We start from the raw sequence: 24,562 nt of genomic DNA, 5'->3' as shown, positions 1-24,562 counted from the left end.
CTGGTGGTTCAGTGGTCAAGACTTCACCTTCCAATGCAGGAAGTGTGGGTTTGATCCCTGGGCAGTAAGCTAAGATCCCACATGCCTGCAGTCAAAAACCCAAAACATAAAAATAAAAACAATATTTTAACCAATTCAGTAAAGATTTTTAAAATAGTCTGTATAAAAAATATCTTTTAAAAATAAATAAATACATAAAATGTTTGGGACCTGCAAATCCAGATGCTATTTCGTATTATTTAGTTGCTAAGTCAGGCTTCCCAGGTGGCGCTAGTGATAAAGAACCCATCTGCCTGTGCAAGTAGATGTAAGAGACACAGGTTCAATCCCTGGGTCAGGAAGATCCCCTGGAGGTGGGTCCGGCAATCCACTCCAGTATTCTTGCCTGGAGAATCCCATGGACAGAGGAGCCTGGCCGGCTACAGTCCCTAGGGTCGTAAAGAGTCGGACATGACTGAAGCAACTTAGCTTGCACACACAGAGCTGCTAAGTCATATCCTTCTCATTTGCGACCCCACGGACTACCCCCTGGCTCCTCTGTCCATGGGTTTTCCCAGACAAGAATACTAGAGTGGGTTTCCATTTCCTGCTCCAGGGGGAATTTTCCTGACCCAGGGAATGAACTCACATCTCCTTCATTGGCAGGTGGATTCTTTGCCACTGAGCCACCTGGGAAGCCCCAGATGCTGTTTAATACTGTTTATTTGTATGTGTTCCTTTTCTAAGAGGCTCTTGATGAATCGGATAAACTTAATCCTCTCCACCTCCCAATATATTTAATGTCTTAAGTGCAATAGGAGAATACTGATTCTTCTGGGATGTTCCTCTAAAAAGCATTTATATGTAGAAAATGAACATCTCCACGCTGATTCAGGTGTGAGAATATTGAAGAGCTAGTTGAAGAATGCTACAGTGGCATCTCATTAAAAAGTAAGCTATGCTTTCCTTCTGCCTCGGGCCTTAAAGCTTTATTAACACTGCTTTGGAAAACAGCTAACTAAAAAGCTAAATGCTTAGGGGATTTATTATAAACCTCCATCGTGCCATTAATTTCCATGTGTGCTTTAAATTGCTGGGGTAAAATAATGTATTCAGCAAGGCAGCAAGTTCTGCTTCTCCCATGTGTCCGCTTGATTGTGCTATTGGTAGCTCATTCTTTAATTAAACATGTCCAAAGATAGGATCAGCTAAAATGTGTACTGTATAAATAGCTTGCATTCCCAGTGTGCAAGTTTAAAACCCTGGTAAAAAGAGTACCATCTGTTAAAGCCCAAAACAGGGGGTGTGCCATTGCATGAAAATAAACTTCACGTTATTCATAAAAAGAATCACAACTTAGATCCTGCTTTTCATATTGACAGTGATCTGTGATGTTTTAGAATGTCACCAGCCTCCTAAGTGACAGCGTGCTGAGCAGTGCATTCTGTTAAAAAGCACAACCATCTAGAAACAGTGAAATTAATAGATGTATTTTTATTCAAGTGAAGATAAATTTATCTGAATGTAAGTTTTACTGGTGAGAAGTTGCAGCTTTTTCTTTGATATTTGCAAGTATAATTATTTCTAAGAGTTTTATTTTCAAATCTTCTTTCCTCCTGAAATGTAACCACTTCATTTAGCCAAGAATTTAACTTTCTCCCTTAGTGCTGTGACAGCTTCTACTCTGACTTTTACAATCACTTTCATTTCTCTCTCTCTTTTTAGATCGAAGCGTAGTTGATTTACAATGCTGTGTTAGTTTCAAGATATTCCTATTAGAAGTAATATCATGCTTCTTTTTGTTCCAAACTATTTTATAATCCTTAGTTTGCGTAATAATTTTCAACATTCTGTTCTAGTCATTAATATACTATCCTTTGTTTTTACTTTCTGATGTCCATTATTTGAGGATAGATTGAGATTGCATAGAAACTGTATCTGGGGCAAGGGTGGGGGTGGGGTGAAATGACATCTCTGATGCCTCCTCAGACAGTAAAGAATCTGCCTGCAATGCAGGAGACCTGGTTTGATCCCTGGGCTGGGAAGATCTCCTGGAGAAGGAAATGGTTACCCACTCCAGTGCTCTTGCCTGGAGAAGTCCATGGACAGAGGAACCTGGCGGGCTATAGTCCATGGGGTCACAAAGAGTCAGACAAGACTGAGCAACTAGCACTTTCACTTTGACATCTTTACTGTGTGTGTTGAGTCCTCTGATCTCTGGATTTGTTATATCTTTCTATTTAAGATCTTTTAAAATTTCTCTCAGCATTGTGTTTATAAGTTTTCTTGTATAGACCTTTTACAACTCTTGTCAGATGTATTCCTAAGAATATTATATTTTTGAATGCAATTGTAAGTAGTATTAATTTATAATTTGTTTTCTTTTGTTACTGGTATAAAAGAAGAAAATTGAATTTTTTTTTTATACTGAACTTGTATCCTGGAACCTTGTTAGACTGACCTCTATATTCCAGGAGTTTTTTTTCTAGTCTCTATCAAATTTCTAGAAAGATATTTATTTATGTACATCTAAATAAGGACAATTTTACTTCTTTGTTTTCAATCAGGATGCCTTTTCTTTCTTTATCTTGCCTGATTCAGTGACTAGAACCTCTAGGAGAATTTCAACCCAAAGTTATGAGAGTAGACATCTTTGTCTTATTCTTCATCTTTGGAGGAAGAAAGTCAGCCTTTCACCATTAAATGTGATGTTAGCTGGAGATTTTTCACTGATGCTCTCTATCAGCTTCCCTCTGTTTCTACATTACTGAGAGCTTTGATTTGGACTGGGTTTTAGATTCAAAGACTGTTTCTGTGCCTAAAAAGACAATCATATGGTTTTTAATTTTTATTATATTAATATTATAAATTACATTGATTGATTTTCAAATATTAAACCAACTGTGTACACTCCCAAGATAAATCTCATAGTGCACTATCCTTTGTCTATGTTATGGGATTTACTTTGCTGAAATTTTGTTTAGAAATATTTTACATCTATGTACAAGAAGCAAATTAGTTCATAGTTTTCTCCTCATGTGATGTCTTTCCTGGTTTGGGTTTTGTAGTAAGGTTGACCTTGCAGGATGAGTTGGGTAGCAATCCCTCTTCTCTGAGAATTAAGGTATTGTGATGTATTAATTCTTCCTTAAATGTTTGGTGGAATTCACCTGTGAAATAACTGGGCCTAGAGTTTTCTTTGTGGTAAGGTTTTTAGTTACAAATCCAATCTCTTTAACTGATATAAGTTATTCAAGTTATTTATTTCTTCTTGAGTAACCTTTAGTAGATTGTGTCTTTCAAGACTTTTTTTTTTATTTATTTATTCTTAGTTGAAGGATAATTGTTTTAAGGAGTTGGTTTTATTTCACTTAATTTGTTGAATTCATTGGTGTAACATTGTTCGTAATATTCTCTTATTATCCTTTTAATAACTATAAAATCTGTAGTGATGTCACCAGACTGATTCCTGATTTTGGTTATTTATTTCTTCTCTCTTTCCTGATCAGTCTGGCTGGAGTTTTGTCAGTTTATTTATCTTCTCTCAAAACCAACTTTAATTTTCTTGACCTTACTATTTTTATTTTTTGCTTTCTAAGCTGTTGATATTTGCTCTGATCTTTATTGTTTCCTTTCTTCTACTGTTTTAGGTTTAATTTGTTCTATTTTTTAGTTTAAGGTGGAAGCTTGGAAAATATTCTGTGTGCACTTGCAGAGATAAGTATTTTGCAGTTGTTGGGAAAAGTGTTCTAGAAGGATCAGTTAGGTCAACTTGGTTTATACTGTTACTCAAATCTTCTTTATTCTTGCTGACGTTCTCTCTACTTTTTTAGTCAGTTGTCGAATGATCAGTATCAAGATCTCTGATGGATTTGGAGACTTTTCTGTTCTTTTTATAGCTCTGTCAGTTTTTTTGACTTTTTATTTTATTGATAGTTATTTATTTTTGCAGCACATGGGCTTTTTCCAGTTGCTGTGAGCGAGGGCTGCTCTTTTTTGTGGTGCACGGGCTTCTTGTTGTGGTGGCTTCTCTTGTTGTGGAACAGGGGCTCTAGAGCGCAGGCTCAGTAGTTGTGGCTCATGGGCTTAGTTACCCCATGGCATGTGGAATCTTCCTAGACCAGGGATTGAACCCATGTCCTTGCATTGGCAGGCAGATTTTTATCCACTATACCACCAAGCAAGTCCTAACTTTTTATTTTATATTATACTGTAGTATAGCTGATTAGCAATGTTGTGATCATTTCCAATGGACACAAAGGTAGTCAGCCATACTATACATGTATCCATTTCCCGCAAGCTCCCCTCCCATCTTAATGTCTGAAGCAGGTGTTGGTAAGCCCATGGACCATCTTGACACTGAAGGAATCTCTGTTAAGTATAGAACACACATCATTTAGCATCTCTGAAATTTCTAATTTAACATATGGGGTCACATCTGTTAAAGGATGATTACTCTAGAAGGGGAGGGATGTATAACTTATTAAAATAACCCTACGGGGAGACAACAGACTCTCTTTAATAAGCCAGAATACTTTCTGGAGCCATTGACTGCTCCCAGCTGAATCCCACATTATTTCAATACAAGAGGCAGACTGAAAACAACTGCCCTTTATATGTTTATGTGTTGTATTAGTGTCTGTCAGCTGAGAAACATTTATGTTAACTGTTTGGTTTGAGCTTTGAATACTGAACTCCTGCTGGCATGTAGTTGATATTTAATTCTTAGGAGAACAAAGACCATTATTTCTTGATCTTGGGCTTCCCTGGTGGTTCAGACAGTAAAGGATCCACCTGCAATCTGGGAGACCTGGGTTCGATCCCTGAATTGGGAAGATCCTCTGGAGGAGGGCATGGCAACTCACTCCAGTATTCTTGCCTGGGAAATCCCGTGGATAGAGGAGCCTGGTGGGCTATATAGTCCATGGGATAGCAGAGTCGGCACATGACTGAATGACTAAGCACAGCACATAGGAGGCAAAGGAAGGGTCCACCTTCCTTCTAGGCTAGCAGGTAAGACCCTCTGCCCTGAGCTGCCAAGATTTACACCTTCTCCCTGCACTATGCACCTACAAGGTCGATACAGCACATTAGAGGAAGTAGGCTCAGATGAGGCTCTTTTTGGATCAAACACAGTAATTTTCCTTTTTCACAGTGATGATACAAAGACTCCCTTCAGAAACACTTCCACGGCTGTCTGCTGATTGAGTTTCTCAACAGCAAATAACATGACCCCCTCTTGATATGAAAGCAGATTTATTTCAGACCCCAGTGTGAAGCCTAGCAATAGAAGACCTTGCACGATTTCCATTTTCAAGTGGAAGAGAAAAGAACGGGTCCCACCTTCATCCCCTGCAGGTGTCTGGGAGGGGCCCTGGTAGATATGGGTTTGCTTTGCCTGTACCCAGCAGGAGGAATTCCATCAAAAACCCTAGTGCCGGATTCTTGAAGTCTTGAATGCTTTGCTCAATTGTCTCCTTCTTTTGTGTCATGTGCCTTAATTTATAAATTTCCTCACTGCCAGACAAATTTAGAGGAGAGGTTCCTCTTTTTACATGGAAATCTATCATTGATTTTTGAGAGAAAAGCAAAATTAACTCCCAATTATAACATAAGAAGACTAAAATGTGCTGTGGAGTCTGTCTTGGTTTAACTAATTAACATGAATAATACTGCAATAAAGCATTACATGATTATTTCAGCTTCGTGCTGCATCTCAGATAGAGAACACATTTTTCTTCAACTTCTTATTTTGGGTTTACTTCTCCTTTCCTTAAATCATTTTGCATTTTAGATTATTTTTCATTCAATTCCACCTTTGGATACCTATATATTTTATGTAGTCCTACTTGAAAACACATAGTAGGCTTTAGGAAGCAAGGCAAGTATTTATTATTGTTGTTTAGTCTCTGAGTCATGTCCAGCTCTTTGTGGACTGAGCCCGCCAGGCTCCTCTGTCCATTGATTTTCCCAGGCAAGAATACTGGAGTGGGTTGCCATTTCCTTCCCCAGGGAATCTTCCCGACTCAGGGATTGAAGCTGCATCTCCTGCATTGGCAGGTGGATTCTTTACCACAGGGCCACCTGGGAAGCCAAAGAAAGTATAGTTGAGCTGTAATTACCTTGTCCTTTGTTGACGCAGGTAATACACACTGGATTTTTTCAGGCAAAATTATTACTTGCCCAAAATCTCTGCCAGAGAAATGTTTGACTGAAGAGTAAATCTTGTATCTTAAAAAAATTAATTTCTCAAACATTTATCTAATAAGGTAGGTCCTACAAATCCCCCATTTAGTTAAAGAGCAGTATTTTAAAGGAAATGAAAAAAGGCATTGTAGATGGGAGCCATGAGGAACATTTATGATGTTTTATGTTCCTTTATAGTTGGTAGGTAGGGGAGTCAGGCGTTATTCCCATTTCATGGAATTGAGACCAAGCAAGTTGTCTAAAAAATGCAGAACTGAGGCTCACACCCTGGCCTTCAGACTCCATTCCCCATGACCAGGTGTTCTCTGAGTAATGTGAACATGCTCGGTCTGAGACACAAGATGAAGGAAAATCACTGTGATCATTTCACTGCCTTTATCCTCTGAGACTAATAGTACAAAATTCAGCTACTTCCTTACACAACATAATAACTTACACTAATACTTGATTCCACCCTGTCAGCACTCTCCAAGCACGTTGAGCACCCTGGTTTCTTCACTTTGGGGCCAGATGCCAGGTTGACAACAAAAGAGTCAAAAGCATAGACAGTGGAATCAAGACAACCCGAGACTCCAGTCTTGGCTCCTACTGTTGACAGTTTGTACAGCCTGCGTTAGTTGCCCGTGTCTAGCAGAGTAAGTGATCCATGAATGTCAACTACCAATATCAGCAAGTAATTGGACAAGGCATTAAGCAGTGACTCAGAACATAAAAGCAAGCTGCTTAGTGAAGTTTGTATGTTCTACTAAAATCAGCTGAACTTTGCAGTCCAAGAGCTTACTAGTTAGTTGTGTCTGGTATTCTGCCATTATGTTCTAAATTCTCAATATACAGAAAAACTAAAATAAAATAGATAAATATTGGTATTCTCTATAAAATCTGCAGTGGGGTTTCTCTTGCACATATATTGTGTCTGTCTTGTACCTTCCTTCTGCGTCCCCTCTTTAGTTGTTTTTTTGATACTTTTTGAACTCTTTATAAAGCCAGGTACTTTTATTCTTAATTTATTCTCCATCTTGTGTGTGCTAAGTTGCTTCAGTCATGTCTGACTCTTTGTGACCCTATGGACTGGAGCCTGCCAGGCTCCTCTGTCCATGGGATTCTTCAGGCAAGAATACTGGAGTGGGTTGCCATGCCCTCCTCCAGGGCATCTTCCCAACCCAGGGACTGAACCTGCGTCTCCTGCAGCTCCTGCATTGCAGGCAGATTCTTTACCATTGAGCCACCAGGGAAGCCCCATTCTCCTTCTTGGGTGCTTAGAATTTTCTGATTGGATTTTAAATAGCCAATACGAGGTTTCCACAGTGGCTCAGTGGTAAAGAATCCACCTGCAATGCAGGAAATGGCTGATATGCCCAAGTTACAAATTGACATTATCCTATCCACTAAAAAAGTTCTGCCTTTTTTATTGAGCTATATGGTTAACATATAAATTGCATTCAGGTGTGTACCATAGTGATGTGGTATTTTTTACACATGATGAAATGATCACCAAGTCTAGTTACCACCTGTCATCATCCCAAATTGTTACAATACTATTGATTGTATTCCCTATGTGACATGCCATACCAAGTTGTTATAATACTCTTGATGGTATTCCCTATGTGACATGCCATCCCTGTTACTAATTCATTTCAGAGGTGGAAGTTTGGCCTCTTACTCTTCTCTCCTTTTTTCACCCATCTTCCCAACCTTTGCCCCTCTGTCAACCACCAGTTTGTTCTTTATATCTATGAGTCTGTTTCTGTCTTATTTTGTTTGTTCATTTGTTTCATTTTTTAGATTCCACCTATAAGTGAAATCATACAGTATTTGCCCTTCTGTGTCTGACTGATTTCACTTAGTGTTATAGCCTCTAGGTCCTTCTCTGTTGTCACCAATGGCAAGATTTCATGGACTATCCTGATTTATTCATACATGTGTGTATTTATATATGTTCAGAAACGTTTGTTGAAGACTTTTTGTGGGACTGGCCATGTGCTGTGCTGGAAATAAATTATGAGGAAGACACAGTTCTTTCCTTACAAAAATAAACAATCCAGCAGGGTGGGGGTGGTGTGGGGAAGTGAGTGTACATTATACATAACCATATGGCCAACTTAAACACAGCCTGAAACTTTACTATTTACAGAAACAAAGTGTTATATGAGCACAGAAGAGAAAGGGTGTGTGTGTTTTTACGAAGATATTTTTAGATGACTTGATAGAGGAACTAGCATTTAAACTGGGTCCCCAGAGTTGAAGCAGAGTATTCTTTGGGAGTAGAGGGAAGGGTTTTCCAGCTCAAACCATCAAAAAACCATGAGAAAAATCTTGAAAGTGTCAAAAGTTTATGTGAAATTTGATAGTCTGTGTAAAAGGAATATAAACTGCTTTTATAGGTAGAGTAAGAGGAGGTGAAAACAGAGTGTCTAGGAGTCAATTTGTGGCTTCCCTGCTGACCCAGTGGTAAAGATCCTGCCTGCTAGTGCAGGAGACTCAAGTTTGATCCCTGGGTCAGGAAGATCCCCTGGAGAAGGGAATGACAATTCACCCCAGTATTCTTGCCTGGAGAATCCCATGGACAGAGGAGCCTGGCGGGCTACAGTCCATGGAGTTGGACAAGACGTAGCAACTAAACCACCACCAGCAGTCAATTTATGAAAGGCAGTAAAGGTTCTAGGAAACAATGACTGTAGAGTTATTTCAGGGTGGATGTATTTTTCTTGACCAAATGCAGCATTTCAGATGGGTCTTGAGTTGGTGGGAGAAGCTCTTACCCTCTCTCTCTTTCAGAGTGACATTAAATCAAGGGCCTTAATCAGCAGGATAATACTGTATCAAAAGCAGATGGCAGCTCCCGGCTGAGCAGACACTTTGGCCATCCGCGTGGGAACCAATCTCACATGCCCCATCTGGGTGGAGAGGGGTCACAGCTGTCTGTGTTTTGTCTTGCATGGTTTCCAAAGGCTCATTCTAGCTGTGCACCTCTTAGAGTTGGAGTGGAATTTTCTGTCTACAAAACTGAAACACCCCAAACTGCATTTCAGGGCTCTTCTTGCTCTGAAAACAGACTCTGTGTCACTAAGGCTACATTTCTGGATTTGGGGAGAAGGCAAGTCCATGTCTGGGGTCCCTGAGGATGATCTCTACTGTCAGGAAATTCTGGAAAAGCCCAGATTCCCATTATAAGAACATTCATGTATATTGCTATTTCTCTACTCTACCCCAGTAGAATATTGGGCACCTACTGATCCGGGGGTTCATCTTTCAGTGACATATCTTTTTGCCTTTTCTTACTGTTCATGGGATTCTCAAGGCAAGAAATACTGAAGTGGTTTGCCATTCCGTTCTCCAGTGGGCCACGTTTTGTTCAAAGAGTCAGACATAACTTAGCAACTGAACAACAACATGGATATTGCACCAAACCCTAGCATGCAAGAAGGAGATTTTTAGCCTTTGATTTACACGAGAAATGACTAATGGTGAAAATACAACTTCCCAAGCTTGTGATTAGTTTACAAAATGAATACTCTTTCCTCTGCCCAGAATGCTATGTCTACCTGCATATGTACTTTAATTCTCCATTTCCCCAGGAAGTTTTCTCTGCTGGCTCACAAAAAGCTTAGCACCACTCCTAGTTCACCCTTATAAATATCCGCATTCCTCTAAAGGTTCATTATCTGTTTACAACTTTCTCCCCAGTAAGACTGGGGTCTCCTCACATACCACAGTAGGAAAACACCTTCCCCTCCATAGACCAAGTGGAGCTGAAAGGGAGTCAGCATTTAATTTCAATATAATCTACATGTGTACTGTTGGTCTTTTTTTCATGCCTTTAATTATATTTTTAACACTTCTTCTTTTTCATTTCGTTTGCTCTTAATGTCTCAACCACAGTAAGGAAAGTCAGGATTTGAGACGCAGCTGGTCGTTTTATTCTTTCCCCTTCTTCATGGTTTTAGAAAAGGATAAAAGACTTGTAATGGCAGTGACCTCCCCTGCCCCTCACCCCACGAGAAAGTACAAAACTTAATAAAACTTTATAGATAGCTGCTTCCTAAGCCATTTTTGCTCTGCTTAGTCCCTCAGTCGTGTCTAACTCTTTGTGACCCCATGGACTGTAGCCCGCTAGGTCCCTCTATCCATGGGATTCTCCAGGCAAGAACACTGGAGTGGGTTGCCTCCTCCAGGGGATCTTCCCAACCCAGGGATCGAACCCAGGTCTCCCGCATTCCAGACAGACTCTTTACCATCTCAGCTACCAGGGAAGTCACAAACCATTTAAAAATCCAAATTTAGCAAAATGCACCACCTGGCTCAATACTTCTAGGTCTGCTTTGAAAGATAATTGACATGGTTTAAATCAACTGGAAATTAAAAGTGCAAGATTTATTCAAAGAGACCTTAAGAGACCCAGCCCAAGTCACTTATTTGTAACGAGAACACCAAGAGCGAAAAAGCCTGGGAGAGTCTGCCCTGTCCCGTCACAAACCCTGAGAATCCACTGCTGTTTCTGTAGTGAGACCATGTGCTTCCCAGAACAAGATCTGTCTGTGGTTGTTTTGTTTTATTTTACAATTGGGAAGATTGCCTTAGGTTTTTTATATGCTTAAACATATTCATGATAGAAATAAACTCGAATTTTAGAGGGAGGAGGAATATTAGCAGCTACTCAAGAGGAAGATATAGGAAAAGATGGGTCAAAGTGATTTCTCTTGGTAACAAGTGCTTTGAGATTTTTAACGTTCTATTTTTATGTGATATATTGAAATATTTTGACACTGAGCATAGTATGGCTATTTAACAAACATATTTTAATTAATTTTTAATTTATTTTTAATTGAAAGATAATTGCTTTACAATACTGGTTTGGTTTCTGACATACAGCAACATGAATTAGACATAGGTGTACATGTGTCCCCTCCCTCTTGAACCTCCCTCCCACCTCCCACCCTTTTCTACCCCTTTAGGTTGTTACAGAGCCCCAGTTTGAGTTCCCTGAGTAACACAGCAAATTTCCATTGGCTATCTATTTTATATATGGTAGCATGTATGCATATTTTACTGCTAACTATTTTGGCTGTCCTAAGCTGCCAATAGTTTTTTTTTCCCCCGTAATGAGTAAGCTTCGTGTTACCTTTAACTGTACAACATGGACGACGTACTTGGAAGAAGTGCTGATGCCTGCAGTTAAACCCTCCGCACACCAGGCTTTCCTGGTCCTGCTGTCATTCTGCTGACCAACACTTGTACAAAACCAAAGTGAGCAATTGAAAGACATAGATCACTGGTGGGTGATACGACAGTAACTCCCACCTCTTATAAATCCCCATCTCAGCCAAGTGTCAACTCATTTCCCATGTCCTCGACATGAAAGCTCACATAGTATGATACGCCATTGAAAGTTCCCATTGGCCACTATTTTACAGTCTCTGCCTTAGACATATTTTTCAACAACTGGGGACCTCAGGGTTTGGGGAGAGGAGAAGAGAAAGGTGGAATAAACAAATTAAAAAGGATAGCAACTTTAAAAAATATAGAAGGAATGATACATGTACTAAATCTTCTTTTTCCATTCCTCTATTGATAGACATTAGGGTTGCTTCCATATTTTGGCTATTGTAAATTGTGCTGCAATGAACATCAGGGTGCATGTATCTTTTTGAACTCTGGCTTTCTTTGGGTATATGCCTAGGAGTTATATATAATGGAATATTGCAGTCATGAAAAAGAACAAAATAATGCCATCTGAAACAACATAGATGGCCCTAGAGATTGTCATACTAAGTGAAGCAAGTCAGACAGAAACAGAAAGACAAATATCTGATATTGCTTATATGTGGACTCTAAAAGCAAGGTATAAGTGAGCTTATTTACAAAATAGAAGATGAGTCACAGATGTAGAAAACAGACTGATGGTTACCAGGAGGAAAAGGGGGAGGGATAAACTGGGATACTGGGATTGACATGTGTGCACTATGGCTATTATTTCCTATTAGTTATTTATAGATAAAATACATAACTAATGAGCGCCTACTGTGTAGCACAGGGAACTCGACTCAGTCCTCTGCATGGCTTGTATGGGAAAATAATCTTAAAAATAGTGGATGTATGTATATGGATAACTGATTCACTCTGTTGTACACTTGAAACTAATACAACATTGTAAATCAACTAGACTCCAGTAGAAATTTAACACATGTATTACAAGGAATGAAAGGAATAAGTGATCAAAGTGTCAGCCTTATTACTGATGAAAGCCAAATTGAAGAATGGATTTAAGTGAGCAGGAATAGCAGGTGTCATAATCTTGAACCCCGAAATGGATATATCCACTCGCTCCAGGCATCATGGAGCAGCTCTAGTTCTGCCATGTGTGTCCCCTCCCTGGAGCACGTGCTGCCAGCCCAGCACAATAGAGGTACATGTGCTAGAGGAAATAGCAGCCCACTGCAGTATTCTTGCCTGGAGAATCCCTTGGACAGATCAACCTGGCAAGCTACAGTTTTATGGTTTGGAAAGAGACCAAGATAAGTATACACGTTATTATAATAAAAGTCCCATATAATATGGGGAAGAACCACAAAAAAAGATGTATGCGTTGTGCTGAGGACTTCATTGTGTAATAGCAAGAGAGAGAAAAAAAAGAACAGAGAGCTTGCGTGGGTAATATGTGGAATGAATGTGGTATTGAGCTGATTATTAAAGGAGGGGTATATTTTTCTTTTTCTTTTTAAAAAAAATTTTTTTTATTGGCATATAATTGCTTTACAATTTTATGTCAGTTTCTACCATACAACAAAGTGAATCAGCTATATATATATATACAAATATCCTGCCCCTGTACAGCCTCCCTTCCTCACCCCATCCCACCCCTCTAGGTCATCACAGAGCACCAAGCTAAGCTCCCTGAACTTTATAGCAGCTTCCCACTAGCTAGCTATTTTACATGGTAGTGTCTATTTGTCAATGCTGTTCTCCCAATTCGTCCCACCCTCCCCTTCCTTTTCAAATGAAAAGGAATAAGTCATTTTACTTGGAGAAATAAGCCTCAGAAATGACACAAAGCTTATTCGTGGGGTGGTCCCTTCTGACTAAAGTATGGAATATGCTGGAATTTAGGTCCTGGATGCAACAGAAGGGGCTTGAGTCCTCAACTAAGAAATCCTGCTTGCTTGAGTCCTTTTAAGAGTAGTTTTCTACTTTTACCTGCTCGGAAACACTATAGGTGTTCAAAGATGTGGTTGTAAGTGTTCTTTGGGACTTAACCAAGGAGTTGATTAAAAGAGTTTAGAAATCATACCTACCATTTTGTTCCAGAAATTAGGTCAGTCTCCTGAGAATTTCAGGATATCGGTATTCACCCAGAATCCCAGGAACACCTTGGAGCAAATGGGTTAAAGGGCTCAGGCTATGTCCCTGAGCTTGCCATTTACTGGCTGGGTCAACCCCAGGGGTGGGGCGAGCCGTGTAGGAAGTTGAATCAGGAACCACTCCTCCAGTTCCAATTGGCTTGTGACCCATGCTGGATTTCTTACTGCTTTTATAAATCACTGTTCGCTGAAACTATTTCTAGATGAAAAATAAAATAAAAATTATAAAACTCTTTTTTCTTTCAGTGAAGAAAAAGAAGCCTAAACTATTAAATAAATTTGATAAGACTATTAAAGCTGAGCTTGATGCTGCAGAAAAACTCCGTAAAAGGGTAGGTCGATGGTCTATGTTTCATAGAAACGTGCGATGGTTTCGTTGTTAAATAAACTCAGGCGTTACCCTTGGTTTGTTTTTGAAAAACACTGCAAGAGAAACAACCTTTGAATAGAGTGGATTTTTCCCCAGGCATAGCAGCGTTCCACGTGGAGTGAATCAAATGAAAAGAAAAACTGTAGCGGTAATGGCCAGATAGAAACAGAACTTCATCTTCAGGCCAGCCAGTTGGGGAGTCAGCCCCTTCCATCACCATCTAGTTGTGTGGCTTTAGGGAAATCACTCAGTCATTCTGAGTCTCCGTTTCCTTGTGTTAAAAAATAAGAATAATAGGTACCTACTTCTTCCTTGATTTTTTGTAAAGATCCAATGAGATAAGCAAATAGTTGAGGAAAAAGTGGAAGCACTGACAGATTTTATTTTCTTGGGCTCCAAAATCACTGTGGATGGTGACTACAGCCACAAAATTAAAAGACACTTGCTCTTTTGGAAGAAAAGCTATGACAAACCTAGATAGCGTATTACAATGCAGAGACATCACTTTGCTGACAAAAGTCCATCTAGTCAAACCTATGTTTTTTCCAGTAGTTATGTACAGATGTGAGAGTTGGACCATAAGAAGGCCGAAGGCCAAAGAATTGATGCTTTTGAATTGTGGTGCTGGAGAAGACTCTTGAGAGTCCCTTGGTCTGAAAGGAGATCAAACCAGTCAATCCTAAAGGAAATTAACCATGATTATTCATTGGAAGGACTGATGCTTTAGCTCCAATACTTTGGCCTCCTGATGGGAAGAACTGACTCATTGGGAAAGATCCCAAAGCTGAGAAAGACTGAGGGCAGGAGGAGAAGGGGATGACACTGGTTGAGATGGTTGGGTGGCATCACTGACTCAATGGACATGCGTTTGACGAAGTTCTGGGAGATGGTGATGGACAGTGAAGCCTAGTGTGCTGCAGTCCATGGGGGTCACAAAAAAATCAGACACAACTTAGTGACTATACAATGAACAATGAGATAAGAAATTTTTTAAAAAACTATCAGTACTGCCAAGGAGCATACAAGTAAGGGTTTTCATTTTAAAGCACCTTGATGCAAAAAAAAATAATAAGTTAATCTAATACTTAGGATAGTTACTATTAGGTGAAATGATTTTAGATTTAAGATTCTTCTCACTTTGGGTTAAACTCACATAGCTCTAATTCCCAGGGTGACTATTTTATGTTTTGCTTTGTCATCAGTTAATTCAAAACCTTATTTGCATTTGTTCCTGGATATTGCAGTTTTTGAAAACAGGGAATTAACAGATGATTGAAATTATCTGTTCTCCCAACTCAGTCATATTCATCTAATTACCATGCCCAATATTTATTATAATGTATTTAATGACATCTTCACTTAATCATCTATAGGCTTACCTTGTTTTATTGTGCTTTACTTTCTTGTTCTTCATGGATATTGCACTTTTTTTTTTTTTCCAAATTAAAGGTTTTTGGCAGCCCTGTGTCAAACAGGCCTATCAGTGACATCTTTCCAACCTCATTTGCTCACTTCATGTCTCTCTGTCACATTTTGGTAATTCTCAAAATAATTTCAAACTCTCCACCAGCCAAGAGATTATGACTCGCTGAAGGCTCAGATGATGATCAACATTTTTTAGCAATAAAGTATTTTTTATTAAGGTTTGTGCATTGTTTTTTAGACATTAATGCTCTTGCATACTTAATAGGCCATGGAGTGATGTAAAGTGCAAGTCTCTCAGTTGTGTCCAGCTCTTTGTGACCGCATGGACTATAGCCTGCCAGGCTTCTCTGTCCATGGAATTCTCCAGACCAGAATACTGAAGCAGGTAGCCATTCCCTTCGTCAAGAGATCTTCCCAACCCAGGGATTGAACCCAGGTCTCCCATATTGCAGGCAGATTATTTGCCATCTGAACCACTAGGGAAGCCTGGTGTGATATAAACATAATCTTTAAATGTAATGGAAAGCAAGATATTCATGGGGACTTGCTTTATTGCAGTGTTTGCTTTATTGTGATGATTTGGAACCAAACCCGCAAGATCTCCGAGGTTTGCCTCTACTCTTTTGTGAACATTTCTGTCTTGGTTCTGTACTTGAATTTATACCTGGTGTAATACCATTGGGTTTCCTGTAATGTGGTGTTTAATCAGTAGACATTGAGACATTGACTGCAAAAAAAAAGAAAAAGTAATAGAGGATTGTCATAGTTAAAAAACAACAATAAAAACATCCAAGTTAGGCATTGAAGTGGGACAAAAGTGTGCTTCCCACACATCTTTTGGGAAAGTCCCAAACAAGCATGAAGATGTCGGTAACTAGCAAATGGCAAGGTTCCCAAACCGAAGCCTGGCTCACCCTCATCAGCAGCCGATACAAATGCAGTGATTCCAGAGAATATTACAGCCCAAGTCTTTGTTCACTAAATTAACACTGGATGATTTCTGTGTCTATCTCATTTAACTTTGTAAAATGAGGCCATCTATTCTTTGTTGAAATTTTGCATTTCTTACTAGGAATGAGGCAGGAATCTTCTTTTCCTATCACCCTGTTTGGCATTCTCCACTTTCTCTGTGCTGTATATCCTTAGTGAAAAATAAGGGGGGTGGGGTACCTATTTCACAGGTGATTTTAGGGATAAAGAATAAACGAACAGCTTTAGAGAAGGATTTTTATGTAATGATAATGAATGGTAGAGAAGTTATCAAGGGACAGGTAAGTCAGTGAAACATAAAAGTGCTGGAACAATTCATGGGGTGTTCTCCTCTGGCCCTTGCTTATTTGCAGAAATTATGATGCTAACCTCAAGAAACACCGTGGGTCTGTAACAGGGTAAATAAAAGAGGAAGAAGTGGCTACTGAGGCAATTCTTGCTTCTGAAACAACAGGGAGCCGTGTTATAAACTGAATCATCAGTGGAATTAAGTTTTTTAGGGTTGTTTTTATAGCTGGTGTTTTCAAATAATGCAACAGACTCCCCTGGGATCACTGTGGCCCTGAGGCGTACTCTGCTCAGAAGAGGCCCAGTCTCAGGTCGCACCCTTGTTTCAGATACCATGTGACATGAACGTGTGAGGTCACTTTCTATTTCCTCCAAAAATGCACAAATCATTTTTCAGTCACTGATTTTTAAAAATAACATGTATTGTTTAAAACTCCTCCTTATGCCCCAGAAAAAGGATTGGAAATGATAGACTGAAATATTCATTCATTTGTTGGAATCATAAAAAATGGAAAGGAGGGAAAGCTTAATAAAGCCAAAAGTTCGGCACATGAAAAGTTCACACTGCAGGCTCTAAACGGGGCTAGGAATGATGTCAGCTGTGGGCTGAGTAAGGCAGGGGTATGGATCACACCATCAGGTGAAGAGTGGTCCTCAGAAGAGCTGCTCTGTGTCAAGTCCAGAGAGAGTGTCCTGCTGTAGATCTGCATCAAGGACCTAGTGATGGATGGCTCAGCCTCCTCCCTAACGTTGCACCCACTGATGCTTTTGGTTTTTTAATTTATTTATTTTGATTGAAGTATAGTTGATTTACAATATTATTTTGGTTGAGTGTATACAGCAAAGTGTTTTAGTTATGCATGTGTGCTCAGTCATGTCCCACTCTCTGTGACCCCATGGACTGCAGCCCGCCAGACTCCTCTGTTCGTGGGATTCTCCAGACAAGAAAACGGGGTGGGTTGCCATTTCCTCCTCCAGGGGATCTTCTCAACCCAGGTATCAAATCCGAGTCTCCTGTGCCTCTTGCATTAGCAGACATATTCTTTACCAATGTGCCATTTGGGAAGCCTGTTTCAGTTGTAGATACATACATATCTATTTTTTTCAGATTCTTTTCCCTTATAGTTATTGCAGAATATTGAGCATAGTTCCCTGTGCTGTACAGTAGGGCCTCATCAGCTCTTTTCTTTTAGAAGATTCCAGTGAGTCAATGGAGAAGTAATGAAGAGAAATAGAAAATCTCAATGAATCCACCCCAGGGATGAATTCTAAACTTAATGAATACAATTTAGGGAGAAACAGAATTTTTATATATCTTCAACATGTATCTTCCAAAATATTCATTAATTACAAAACAAAAACTAGTAAATTTATAGTACATCCATGGATCTTAAGTGACTTGTATGGGCTATGTCTTAATGTCCTGCAAGGCAGCCCACTGGCCTTATGCCAAAACAGAGGCTGGGGGTGGGGTGACAGGGACAAGTACCTGTCTCTCCAATGAATGGTCTTGGTCCTAGGATCACATATAAGCTGTGTTGAATAACAGGTGATTTTTAGGCAAGTCTTCATGAGCATTCTATCTTATAGTTGAGTTTATTAAGAATTGTGTAATGGTGTCAGGAGCTTTATTCTCCAGTAAAAACCTGGGGAAGGGAAATTTTTTTCAGGCTAACAGCAAACACATTTACTTTGCCCGACAGCTGAGGGGAGGGCAGGGCTGATGGTCCCTTGGGAAAGGAACGAAGCATCTGTGTGAAGGGATCCAGAGATGCCTAGAACAGAGCCAGTGTGTTCCATTATTTATATAACCTTGATGGCCAACTAAGGGAGTGTTAGCTGGAAAAATACTTAAGCAGACTTGTTATGAATATTGTTAATCCTATGCTTTAAATCTGGAGATGGTGCATTTAGCATGATTTTCACAAAAATAGCTCCCAAATTTGCAATTTAAGTTGTGTAGGGCATGTGATAGACTGAAAATTGTCCCCCCTGCCCACCCCTCAAAAATATCCATGTCCTAATCTCTTGAATCTGTAAATGTTACTGTGTTTGGAGAAAGGGTCTAAGACGGGATTATCCTGGGTTATCTAGTTGGACCCTAAATTCACTCCCATGTTTCCATATAAGAGAGAGGCAGAGGGAAACCTGATATAGACAGAACAGAAGACACACAGAGAGAAGACAAAGTGGAGATGGGAGTGTTTGTGTCCACCAGTGAAGAAATGCTGTCCCTGGTGGTCCAGTGACTAAAGACTCCACACTTCCAATGCAAGGGGCCCAAGTTCAATCCCTGGTCAGGTCCCACATGCCCCAGCTAAAAATCCTGCAAGCCACAAGGAAGATCAAAGATCCCACGTACTGCAATTAAGACCCCGCATAGCTAAATAGATAAATACATATTTTAAAAGAAAAGAAATGCTGTCAGGAGGCAGGAACAGATTCTCCCTTACAGCCTCTGGATGAAGAATGGCCCTGCCCACATCTGGATTCCAGTCCATTCTCCAGACAGTGAAAGAATGAATTTCTGTTGTTTCAAGCCACCGAGTTTGTGGCCATTTGTTACAGTGGCCACAGAAAACTCATCCAAGGTAGTTAGAAGAAAGTTACTCAGAAAAGGATATTTATTTTGGATTCTTCATCCCTTAAAATCATTCATGGGAGAAATAAAGTAGTGGTTTTAGAAGTTGTTATCCAAAACACACAGAGCATTCTCAAAATTCAATGATAAAAAATAAGCAACACGATTTTTAAAACGGGCCAAAGACCTTTCATGACAATTCACCCAAGAAGATATTCAGATGGCAGATGAGCATAGGAAAAGATGCTTCACCTCATATGTTATGGAATGCAATCTAAAACAAGATGATACTACTCCTACACCTTTAGAAAGACCACTATCACTGATCACTAACAACACTGCATGCTGATGACCATGTGTAGCCCTGGAAACCCCTGTAGTACAGCCACCTCGAAAGACAGTTTGATGGTTTCATACAAAACTAAGCATATTCTTGGCATACAATCTAGAAATCTCGTTCCTTGGTATTTATCCAAAGGAGTTGAAAATTTATGTTCTCCTAAAAACCTGCACGTAGATGTTTATAGCAACTTTCAGTAACTGCCAAAACTTGAAAGCAACCAAGATGTCCTTTGGTAAGTGATCAGGTAGATAACTGTGATACATCTAGACAATGAAATCTGACTCAGCACTAAAAAGAAATCTCTATCAAGCCAAGATAATTATTGTTGTTCAGTTGCTCAGTTGGGTCCAACTGTTTGTGACCCCATGGACTGCAGCACACCAGGCTTCACTCTGCATCACCATCTCCCAGAGCTTCCTCAAACTCATGTCCATTGAGTCAGTGACACCATCCAACCACGTCGCCCTCTGTCATCCCCTTCTCCTCCTGCCTTCAATCTTTCCCAGCATCAGGGTCTTTTCCAATGATTCGGCTCTTTGCATTAGGTGGCCAAAGTATTGGAGCTTCAGCTTCAGCATCAGTCCTTCCAATGAATATTCAGGACTGATTTCCTTTAGGATTGATTGATTTCATTTCCTTGAAAAGATAGGGATGAAAAGATAAGGAGGAAGCTTAAATGCATATTACTAAGTGAAAGAAGCTAATCTGAATAGGCTACATACTATTTGATTCAAACTTTCTGACTTTCCGAAAATGCAAAACTATGGAAACAGTAAAAACGTTGGATACCTGTCATTATACATTTGTCCAAACCCATAGAATATACAACACTAGGAGTGAACCCAAATGTAAATCATGGACCTTGGGTGATTTTCATGTGTCACTGAAGGCTCATCAATTGCAACAAATGTCCTGCTGTGCTGAGTCACGATATGGATTATGGAGGAGTCAGGGCATTAGTAGGGGTAGGGGGTACATGGGAGATCTCTATACTTTCCTCTCAATTTTGCTGCAAACCTAAAACTGTTCTAAAAAAATAAAGCCTTTTAAAAAGTCAGTATTGTGAGAGGCATGGCATATTTTAAATAGCCATACAATTATTTCTGACAATTAACTTAGAGAATAAGTTACTGGCTTGATTTATCTCAGCCTTCAAACCCTCATTCTTTTTGCATTAACCTATCCATCAAGTAAGAGCCTTACCTGGGACACACTTTATTTTCCCGTGCTGGCTCTCATATCCTCCCCACACTACAATAGTAGTAATAATAGCTAACAAATTTTCAATAGTTTCCATGGTCTCTGCATCAGCTCTAAGCACTTTATGGATGTTGTCAGATTTGATCTTCACAGCAACCCCCAAGGTAGTCAAGTACTCCCGTTGTCCCCATTTCACAGATGAGGTGTATTAAGGCAAAGTCATAAGTAATTTGCCAGAAGTTCCACGTCTCCTAAGTGGTGGAGCCCAGATTCTAGCTAGACCTTCAGCATCACTGATGGGCATGTGACAGGAAATAAAAAAATAAAAACAAAACAAAACAAACCAAAAAAACACCTCCTTCTTCCAGGATTTTAAGGGGCTTTAATATAGATGTTGCCTGGTTCTATTCGGCCAAGTCATTGAGAAGTAGGTGTCAGTAACAATCTAGTAGTACTATATGGTGTGCTGAGCCCAACCACATTTCTGGGGTGAACTTTGTTGTTATGAAAACTCACTCGGTGAAGGTAATGACATCCAAAGCACAGTGAGCTCACATTTATACAAGGAGAGAATGGATTTATGGACAGATGGCCTGAAGGGTCTGGTAAAGTTCAACTCAGGAACTCTGTCTCCATCTCATGGTTCCAGCATCCTGATGTGCTGCCTTCCAGTAGAACATCAGGAGACGTGTGTTTGTCCCCGTGGATGGACTGAGGCAGGGGCGGGGGTGGGGGTGGGACTCCTCACCCCCATGCTGAGACCCTCGGCAAGCTTACCTGTCGCACATCCTCTGCGCCTGCTTCCCCAGTGGTGGTCAGAGACCTATCACAGGTGCTTCAACTGGCCTCTTAAGGACCCACGTGGGCTTTGGGAGGCGTCTCATGACCTGGAGGCAGTGAGGCACTTGAGCACCAGCTGAGCCTCATCAGCCCTGATGCTCAGCGGGTGACAGTTTCCAAGGCCAGGTGGCCCTCTCATCTCATATGCTTATTCCCCACTGAGACTGCCCTTCTCATTGCAGACATTCTAACTGCCAGGAATATTCCTCCCCCAGCTTAAGTCCTAAATGTCTTTTAAAGATTGCATGTAGGAACTATACATGCAGAGAGAAAATGCCATTTCTTTAACAAAGACTCATAGTCCATCATTAATCAGGTATCTGCCTTTAAAAAAATAAAGTCTATTTGTGTTCATTTCTAGTTTTATGTTTTCCATCATGCAGTTAATTATTTAAAATCTTAAGACAGAAGGTTGTTAACTATAAACCCAGAAGGGAGTCTGGAAAATTTTAGCAAAATTTACTTGGTGAATATTAAATAACTATATTATGCATTTGAATTTATTCTATGTATGTAATTGCCTCTTCCTAACAGGGAAAAATTGAGGAAGCAGTGAATGCATTTGAAGAACTGGTTCGCAAGTACCCTCAGAGTCCAGGAGCTCGGTATGGGAAAGCACAGGTATGCTGAAGCCCTGATACTTAGGACACTGTTTTGATGTCCTTATGTTCTGTATCATTGGATTTTTTACCACCTGGTATTTGCATTTTGGGCTTCCTTGATGGCTCAGTGGTAAAAGTCTGCCTACTAATGCAGGAGACACAGGTTCCATCCCTGGGCCAGGAAGATCCCCTGGAGAAGGAAATGGCAACCCACTCTTGCCTGGAGAGCTCTGTGGACAGAGGAGTCTGGCAGGCTACAGTCCATGGGGCTGCAAAGAGTCAGACACAACTGAGCGACTAACACTACACTATTTGCATTTTATTTTCCCTTCTGACTTGTATACAGAATCAGCTTCTCATGCATAGGCATACATTCAAGCAAGAAATACTGTTTTAAATAAGGCAATTAATTATTCCTATTTTGTACTAGTGAATTTCATAACGTATTTTTGCACCCCCTCCAGCTAGTTTCTCTCTGATTTTGAAAAGAAAAAGAGTAACACTTTCATCTCTGATTTCCCATCCCCTTCACATTCATTCCATTTGACCCACCACCTAGTTAAATAGAAAGTGGAATGGACTTGGTTCTCTCTGTAGTGTCTGTCAACTGACTCATTTCTTACCACCTACCTTCTCCCCAGCTCTACCCTCACCTCCCTTTCTCATCAGACTTTCTCCATCTTTCAACTCCTCAATTCATGAAGCTTTTCCATGTCTTGCTGTAGCTGCAGAAACCCTCCATGGGCCACATACTGTTTTAGGCCCTGGGATTATCACAAAGAACACTCCAGAGGTCTCTGTCCTGTGGAACTTATATTCCAATGGAAGATATTTTAAGTTTCTTTCTCAGAATTTTTGTAGTGAAAGCCCATGCTATTGCAGGCCCTGTTCTAGGCACTGCAGATGCAGCTATCAACAAAACACGGGGCATTTTCACTGTAATGAAGACAGTACAAGAGACACAGAAGAAAATCTCTCGCTTGCTACTGGATACACTGTCAGAAGACAAAAGTAAAGCAGAGCACGGCTATAGGACATGAGAGGGGGGTTAAAATGTTGGATAGGGTGGCCAAAAGATGGCTCATTGAGGCGGTAACATTTGAGCAAAACCCTAAAGGTCTTTATAGATAAATCTATATTTAAAGAATATTAGAAGTGTTAAATATATTAGGACATCTTACCTGATACTATATACCATAAAGAAAAGAAGATCATAGAGTAAAGAACATGTTATTACAATGTTTTGTTCATAGGTGGTAGGAGAGTGGCACAGTGATTTAAGATAATCAGGTGATCAGAAAAGGCCTTCCTAGGTGGTGACAAGTGGCTGAAATGTGACAAGGTTGAGGAAGGAGCTGTCCAGGCAGAGGGAACAGGGAATCAGCCTTGACTTGATCCCTGGTGGACAGGAGGAGGGGCGTACTGAGGGAGGGGACATGGGGTAGGTGGAACCAGGGCCTCATGGGCTGTATTCTTTGTACATTGGAAACACTTGGAGGGTTTGTGCATGGATGTGCCTCTCCAGTTGTTTTTTTTTTTTTTTTTTTAAATAAAGATGACTAGTTGCTGGATGGAGAAAGGATTACGGTGGCATGAGTCAGAGCCAGAAAAATAGGAGAGATTGCAGGTGTCCTCAAGATGTTCTGGCTTGGACTGGTCCTGGCCACAGAGGTGGGGCAGTGGACAAGGGCAGGACTGAATCAGACAGTAAAGAATCTGCCTGCAATGCAGGAGACCCAGGTTCAATCCCTGGGTCGGGAAGATTCCCTGGAGAAGGGATAGGCTGCCCACTCCAATATTCTCTCCTGGGAAACCCCATGGACAGAGGAGCCTAGCAGGCTACACTCCAAGGGCTGCAAAGAGTCAGATACAACTGAGCAGTTTTTAATTTCAGAGATGAATTTGGCATTTTTGGTTCGCCAGTCTAAGGAGAGGATGGTGCCAGGTACTGACCAGGAAGACTAGAACAGGTTTGGAGAGATGCAAAAATCAAAGATCCACTTCTGGTTTCTGTGAAGTTTGTGATGCCTGTTACACGTTCAAGTGCACATTGTCAAGTAGACCATAGGTGTTATTCCGTTTGAAACCCTGGGTAAAATCCAGGGCTGGTGTACAAATGTCAGGCAGTAAACCTCCTCCTGCCAGGGGAGGATGAGACTGTCAGCCCTGCTGGGAAATGGCAGATTCTGAGCTGCAGAAATTTTCCAGATTCAGGAGAAGCCGACAACACTTGTTCAGAGGGGGCAGAGCTGTCACTTGTGGGTGACACTCTCACGGAAACTAACACATCTAGAGATAAAACAAGTATGTTTGGCTCTTAACTAAAGGCAACAACCACTCGAAATATAGATGCTTAAATTCTTCCTGTGAGTGTGTACATGC

The 24,562-nt window shown here is 40.4% G+C and overlaps 1 protein-coding gene across 5 annotated transcripts in view; it reads left to right on the top strand.

The window, feature by feature from the left end:
• Nucleotides 1-24,562, top strand: part of ASPH (aspartate beta-hydroxylase) — a 175,469-nt gene that overhangs the window by 103,307 nt on the left and 47,600 nt on the right. For all 5 annotated transcript variants that reach the window (XM_043879855.1, XM_043879851.1, XM_043879852.1 and 2 more), the window contains 2 exons: nucleotides 13,788-13,873; nucleotides 22,113-22,199. In XM_043879855.1, the coding sequence (XP_043735790.1) occupies nucleotides 13,788-13,873; nucleotides 22,113-22,199 (173 nt within the window). The remainder of the gene's footprint in view (nucleotides 1-13,787; nucleotides 13,874-22,112; nucleotides 22,200-24,562) is intronic.

The sequence above is a fragment of the Cervus elaphus genome, chromosome 21 (genome assembly GCF_910594005.1).
Source record: "Cervus elaphus chromosome 21, mCerEla1.1, whole genome shotgun sequence".
NCBI classification, from domain to species: domain Eukaryota; kingdom Metazoa; phylum Chordata; class Mammalia; order Artiodactyla; family Cervidae; genus Cervus; species Cervus elaphus.
This window is presented reverse-complemented; position numbering and strand designations above follow the sequence as displayed.